This window comes from Syngnathoides biaculeatus, chromosome 17 (assembly GCF_019802595.1).
Source record: "Syngnathoides biaculeatus isolate LvHL_M chromosome 17, ASM1980259v1, whole genome shotgun sequence".
In the NCBI taxonomy this organism is placed as follows: domain Eukaryota; kingdom Metazoa; phylum Chordata; class Actinopteri; order Syngnathiformes; family Syngnathidae; genus Syngnathoides; species Syngnathoides biaculeatus.
Window position 1 is genome coordinate 23,779,585 of NC_084656.1, and position 7,002 is coordinate 23,786,586.

General features: G+C 54.0%; 1 protein-coding gene across 2 annotated transcripts; it reads left to right on the top strand.

Moving 5' to 3' along the window:
• Nucleotides 1–158: 158 nt before the first annotated feature.
• LOC133491087 (drebrin-like protein B) lies at nucleotides 159–6,762 on the top strand. Of its 2 annotated transcripts, XM_061801986.1 has the most exons (14): nucleotides 159–1,587; nucleotides 1,660–1,715; nucleotides 1,778–1,890; nucleotides 2,075–2,149; nucleotides 2,217–2,363; nucleotides 2,428–2,505; nucleotides 4,069–4,220; nucleotides 4,287–4,341; nucleotides 4,416–4,484; nucleotides 4,571–4,667; nucleotides 5,069–5,365; nucleotides 5,600–5,763; nucleotides 5,839–5,905; nucleotides 5,978–6,762. In XM_061801986.1, the coding sequence occupies exons 1-14, from the start codon at nucleotides 1,505–1,507 to the stop codon at nucleotides 6,112–6,114; spliced, it is 1,590 nt and encodes a 529-aa protein (XP_061657970.1). In that variant the 5' UTR covers nucleotides 159–1,504; the 3' UTR covers nucleotides 6,115–6,762. The 2 variants fall into 2 exon arrangements, with proteins under 2 accessions (XP_061657970.1, XP_061657969.1); XM_061801985.1 differs by having other exon boundaries at nucleotides 159–1,715.
• The last annotated feature ends 240 nt before the right edge of the window (nucleotides 6,763–7,002 follow it).

A 7,002-nucleotide genomic window follows, 5' to 3' on the forward strand; every position in this document is an offset into this window, starting at 1 on the left:
CGCATTACAGCTCAGTTTTGCCCTTTCACTCTTGACACCAGAGATGCAAACTGTCCAAATTTCAGCCTGCTGACAGTAAAACATGTTTGTTGTCCTGCTTGGGAGCGGACTGGCTTCAAATCGAGACATCGGCTGTTATTTTGAAAGAACAACGCTCAACGGAAGTGAATCTTCATCCTTTTGCTGCACTGTCAGTCTGAAGTTTTTCCAAGAGAGCAATGAAAAACAACAAAAAATAATACACGTGGTTTAATTTTGACACGTCGGAGTATTCCCGAATCAGCTTTATTGGCCAAGCGTGTCAAAACACACACACACAAGGAATTTTTCTCCGGCAGTCGCTGCTGCCGGGCCTCGGTGCGACATTTGGGTTTCTCGGAACTTTTCGGGAACGCGATTTCACAATTGACATCTGGTCGTTCATCCAACTTCAATGGACAAAAATTGGGATATTTGCACGGGTTTCTGGCGCTTTTTGACCTTCAAGTTGGGCAAATTCCAATTTCCGCCACTCAGCGTTGGAATATTTATTCTCCCGTGTGTGTTGTCCTCGTTGCACTTTGGTGTCAGAAGTGGTTGTGTGCATTCATCCAGTACAAGATTGTCAATTGGAATGGAGCAAAATCCGCCATTTTCTGGGCTTACCGATGACCCCAAAATCTTGGGGAAATGTGCAGCAGTATTTTACAGGTTTAAATTCATATTTTACAGTGACCACTAATGTAAGTGTTTTAACAGTGGATTGCGGGAGTGGGTCGGTCTCCCAGGTCGGAGGATCGGGGTTCGAACCCCACCCGTATGGAGTTGGCGTGTTCTCAGAGTGCCCGCGTGACGTTTTGTTCCCCGAAACACGCTTGCCGCGTGCCCGTCGCGCCCGTTTGGTTCTCCGTGCCCTGCGGTCGTCTGGCGACCGGTCGAGGGTGACGAAGACGGCTGGCGCGCTTTTGGCAGCGGCTGTTGTGAGCAGACCTACCCAGAATGCATTGCGACAAACTCGGCTCAACTCATTCTCCAGCAATATCATCGCAGACAATAATATTTGGAATCTTTTGAACAACTATTTCTACAATATATGTTTTGAGTACTCATCTTCTGAGCCTCTCACAGGGGTGCCCGAGCCCATCCCAGCTGTCACCGGGCATGAGGTGGGGTACACCCTGAATCGGTCGCCAGCCAATGGCAGGGCGCGTGTAGATCATCACCCACGGGGGCAATTTAGAGTCTCCGATCAACGGCTGTTTTTGGTCGCCGTGACAGCATCCTTACTTACGTCACAATATTGTACACGGCGAGCCGTTGGTACGCCGGAGAGGGAAGCTGCGTGCGAGCAGAAGAGCGGCGGCACCAGCAGACATGAAGCCGATTCGTCGGGCACGCCCGCCCCGAACGGGAGAATGCGGCCCGTCGGGTTCTCCGGAAACCGGTCGGACTGGACCGGCTTTTCTGTCGCGGACGGGAAGGGAGGCCGCCGCCTCATCTCCGTCTTGGTCGCGGCAGCGGCAACATGGCGGTCGACATGAGCAAAAACGGCGCAGAGCTGATGGCGGCCTACAGGGACGTGGTGGACGGACGCTCCGACACCAACTGGTCGGTCAAGTGGGGTAACTCCGACGACTATCCCACGTGCGCGCGACTATCGTGGATGTGTGCGCCTTTCAGGGTTTTGTTCACCTACGAGGGCAACAGCAACGTCATCCGTGTGGCGGGAAAAGGAGGTGAGCGCGGTCAAGGGACTGGTTGGGGGAGGTCAGGTGACCTTTGACCTCTGCGTGCGTAGGGGGCGGTCTGGAGGAGATGGCGGAAGAGCTGAACAGCGGCAAGGTGATGTACGGCTTCTGTCGGGTGCAGGAACCCAACTCGGGCCTGCCCAAATACGTGCTGGTCAACTGGGTAAGACGCGTTTGTGTTATTGGCGAGCGGGCGAGCGGGCGGCGGCGCTTTCGTGTGCGCCGGAGAAAAAAAAAAAATTATCGTCCGGTATTATTCAGCCGGCGTTGGCTTTTTTTTGCACGACGCGGCCGCCGCCGTTGCGTCAGTGTTGAGCTTGCTGGCGTGTTGATGTTGTGCGCGGCAGACAGGCGAAGGCGTGAAGGAAACCCACAAAGGACTCTGCGCTCATCACTTGAGTACGGTCGCCAACTTCCTGAAGGTGAGCGCCACTTCCTCTCGGCTCTTCCTCGCCTCCTTCACGGCACGCGCGTGGCTGCGTTCCGCAGGGCGCCCACGTGACCGTCAACGCTCGCGACGAGGACGACGTGGACCCCGACGTGGTTTTGTCCAAAGTCTCTAAAGCGTCGGGAGCCAACTCCATCCGGGCCGAGAGCGCGAGTCCACGGGCCGCGGACGTCCCGCGAGGTGCCGCGGTGAGGAGAACGCGCACCCCCCACCCCACCCTGCGGCTTTCTCAAGGTTGCGTCTCGCTTTCAGGCTTCGGTCTATCGCAAAACAAACGCCGCCGAGGAAATTCGACAAATCGACAAAGATTCTTTTTGGACCCGAGAACAGGTAAGCGCGATGCCAGCGTGCGCAAATACGCGACGACTTTTGGGCTTTCTTGTTCATCTCCGGCACATCCGTCTTCGTATGCTTTGGTTTGCTTGGATTTTTTGTTTTGGTCCAAATTTCATCCACCTGCTCAGTCAGTTTCTGTAAAAAAAAAAAAAGTGAGTAGGAATGCAAATTCATTTGTAACGCGCATTTCATACTCGATGCGCGTTACATGATCCAAAGCATTCAAATGAATAAAGAAAAACATTTGAAAAAGTACAATTAGAACATCTTATTGTGCAAAAACGTAGTGGAAAACGCACGAGAAAAAGACTTTGTAATGTGGGTTTGAAAAGACTCCCACTTGGGGCTGACGCCACTTCTGTTGGCAACTTCCATTTTTTTTTTTTTTTTTTTGGGGGGGGGGGCATAAGAGCTAAATGCTGCTTCGCCACGTTTGCTTTGGACTCTGCACTGCATTATATAAGAGCCAGTCAGTGGACCTTTTATTTCCTGGAATGGGAGAACGTTCAGCCTTTCCCTAAATTGCCTTCAAAATAAAAGCTCGAGACACGATGACGCTCTTTCTTGGGCTGATTCAACAGTTGTCGTCAATAAACCGGCACCAAATAGCTTGCGCGCCTCCGCTAACTGAGAAGGGACGCGGCGTGACGAAAAAGTCTTCAAAAATGACTCTGCTTTTATTTGTGAGGATGTCCCCCCCAATGATGGACAGAGGGTCTCCCGAACTGATGCTTCACGGCCTTTATTTATTAGTCTCCTTATATGTGAAGACGCTGTAAGGGCTCCAGAAATAAGCACAGAAAGACAATGAGCGACTCTTAAGAGCGTGCTTTTCCATTCCCGCATTTAGAACTTGCGTGCATTAACTCAGCTCATTTGCTCCACATTTCAACGTTGCCTTTCACCTTTCAGATGAAATCTACACATTGTAAATTTGTTGAAGCTCACGTGACCGCTGAGCCTTCCAAACTTTCCCAAAGTGCGCCATCGCCCTCAAGTGGGTGGGTTGAAAATCTCCTAAAGGCAAGCAAGGCTACATTGACATGGCCAAAATCCATCACAAACGTTGTTCCCTAGTCAAGCAGCGTCAAGCAGGTGCGAAAGGACCACGACACGATGCGCGACGAAACGAATCGCCGGATGTCGCAGTGTTGTTTGTACTTTGCGACAGTCGCTTCCGATTAACGGCAGCTCGTCTAAAGCTTCAAAATAACATTCTTGTACCATATCGCTGTTCACACGTACGAAGCAATTTCAAATTCAAATAAAAGTCCGTCATTTACAACTTGACCGAGTCTTGTCGAGCAGAATCAACGCCGTGAAGGTTTGAGGACGAACTAACCGTACCGGTGAAGACGTTTTCGTAGGTTTCCAATGACGCCGCCGCAGTCCTGAGACCAACCGAGAAAAAAAAAAAAAAAGTACTTAACCCGTGTTCTCTGACCTTGATGACACACAAGATGGCGTCGTCGGAAACCTCTCCATTCAAATATTGACGCGTCTTTGCCATTATCATCGCCGGAGCGAGACGGAAATGAGCCGACGCCGTTTGTTCAGAGGGAGGAGGAGGAGCGGCGCCGAGCGGAGGCCCGGAAGGCCGAGCTGCAGAGGCGGGCGGCCGAGAAAGAACGCGGCGACCTGGACCAGAAACACGCCGAGGCGCGCGAGAAGAGCGTACAGCAGAGGAACGTCGCCATCGAGCGCAACAGGTGACGTCGCGGCGGTCAAAGGTCGCAGCGTCGGGAAAATGACACTTTGTACCGTTTTTTCGTCAGAATTCTGCAGAAGCAAAGAGAAAAAGAAGAGCGAGAGAAAGAAGAACAGCGACGGGTGAGTCCACGTGAGTCCAGTCCGACGACTTCAAAACCACACGAGAATTGATTTGAGTGGCGTTTGCCTTCCAGAACGTGCGGGACGAAGCCGAGACGGGCCCGGGGGGCCTCACCCCGGCCGCCTCGGTGCAGGCCGCCAACGTGAGTGCAAGCGTGCCGATTAGCCACCGCACAGGTCTCGTACCCTCCAATTACTCAATGAAGATTTTGGGGGGGCGCCGCTACAGGAGGCCAAAGCGCTGATCGCGCAGCGCTCCTTCAACCCTCGCGACGTCTTCCGGACGACTTCGGAGTTCGGCGACCGAGGCGCCGCGCCCGCGGTCGGTAAGAGCCACCGTGGCATAAAGGCCTCACGCGTCCATACCGCTCTGCTGAGTCCCGTCTGTGCTCTTTCCTGTCTTGGGCGTTTTCACCCGCTACATGCAATATGGCGGACGCACAGCCGGTCGAGGCCTCGCCGCGTATGCCCGCTATAGGCCGTTTTCCACCACGTGACGACGTCCGGGCCACGCGGCCATCTTGAATGGGTTCACTCTACTGACGCCCGATGATTAGATGTTGTTTCAAGAAAGGGTTACGACAAGAAGTGCGCTGTGATCGACAACTTACCCTTGAGAAAATGTGCTCGCCAAATTTTGCATCTCAGTGTCTGGCTAGCGACTGCCCCCACACCCATTTCTACCGTATGTCTGTCTGTCTTGTGTGTGTTTGCGTCGATCCTTTAGGGAAGCCGCAAAGTCCATTTTTGTCCCAGCGAGCCTTTGACGGCCTTCGGCCTCCCTCTGAGCACAAAGTGTCTCCAGCCTCGGAGGTCGCGCCCGCCCCCCGGACCGAGACCGCGCCCGCTCGGGAACCCCTCCCGGCCTTCGACTTTCCCACCGTTCACCGACCGTCGGTCGGCCAAAGCGCGCCGTTCTCCCGGACCGCGACCTCCTCGCCTCCCGCCGTCACGACCTCAACCGACGTCTTCCTCTCACGGGCGGCGGCGACCGCCTCCTCGCCCGCCGGGGGGCGGGCCGCAGGTGCGTGGGTTACCGCTAACAGCTTAAGCCGACGTGTAACGTGTCGGGACGGGGCAAGACGAGGCCGGACCGAACCGGGGCGGGACGGGGAGGCGGCTCCCGACCGGGAAAACCCGAAGCGGGCAGCGAGACGCAAAAGGGAGCAAAGGACTTCACGGGACAGGCGGAATAAGGCCCGACGGGCCCGACAGCCCCCCCCCCCGAGTAAGACGCGGTTCTCTCCCCCGTACGCAGCGGAAGACGATTGGTCGGACGAGTTCGACGACGACCTGTACGAGGCGCCGCCCAGCGCTGCGCGTCTGAGGACGCTCACCGACGCCATGTTCCCTACGAGCGCGGAGGACGAGTACGCGGTGCCGCGGCCCGTGAGCGGGAGCGGCCTTTTTGACGCCGACACGGTCGGTCGCTACCCGCACGCAAAAGTTCCCGTGAAGAGTCGGCCGCCGTTTTCACACTCCATCACCACTTTGTAGGCTAAAGACGAGGACGGCGTCGCGGGCCAAAACGTCTGCGCCAGGGCCGTGTACGACTACCAGGCCGGTGTGTAACACTTTGCAACGCGCGCCCTCGAAGGGTTGTCACCCGTGGTCAGTTGTGGTCTTTCGTCCTCAGCCGACGACACGGAGATCACCTTTGACCCCGACGACATCATCACGGGAATCGAGATGGTGGACGAAGGCTGGTGGCGAGGTTACGGCCCCGACGGCCGCTACGGCATGTTCCCCGCCAATTATGTTGAACTCTTGTGACCCGGTTTTTTTTTTTTTTTTTTGGTTCTTTTTCTTCCCGGCGGTCGTGACGCTTTGTCAAATAGAAACTTTCATAAACTGATTCAAAATTCTCCTTGTCGGAAATGAAAATACAAATCTTTTGTATCTGTTGGAAATCTAAAAACTTTTGAATACTCTGCGGACAAATATACTTACTAAATGCAAATGTTCCCATTCCTAACTGTACATTCGAATGAGGGCTGCGATAACGAACGCGTGTGCCCGATCGCCCCAAATGATGGGCTGCGTCATATTGATTTTGATTTTGAGCGCACAAGCGGCGTTCCCTTCACGACTGATGCAAAGACAACTGACCCCTCCGTGCAGGGCACTTAACCACGCCCCCTGAAGTTACGTCACCCCACGTGTGCTAATGGCGGCGCAGGAAGAAAAGGCTAGAGCCAAACTGTCCGATTTACCCGCTGATTTCTCACTCGCATTCTTAGCCAACAGTGAAATAGGGTTGAAAAGCAGACAGCGGGGCTTCAAGTATTTCAGCGAGGGCTATTTCAATGGGATTTCCATGCATATCGACGGAGAAACCATCGATATTAGCGCGAGGTCTTTGCGGAGTCAGAGGAAGACCGAGAAGCCACGTAATAAAATATATTATAACCCAAAGACAAATTCGTCCTTGACAGTTTCCTATTTTCGTGTTACATATCACACTTGTGTGCAGAATCTGTACATGTATCTGTATAGCCGTTGGTGAACCGCCGTACGAAGAAGGCGAGGCTTGATTTCCGAGTTGTTTCTCTCGTTTTCTTTGTGTGACGTCACGCGCTCCCCTCAATAATTGTTCTTGAATTAGTGCCGAACCTACGCAAGTCCCGACCGAGTACGACAATCATTACTTTAGTGTCCTCA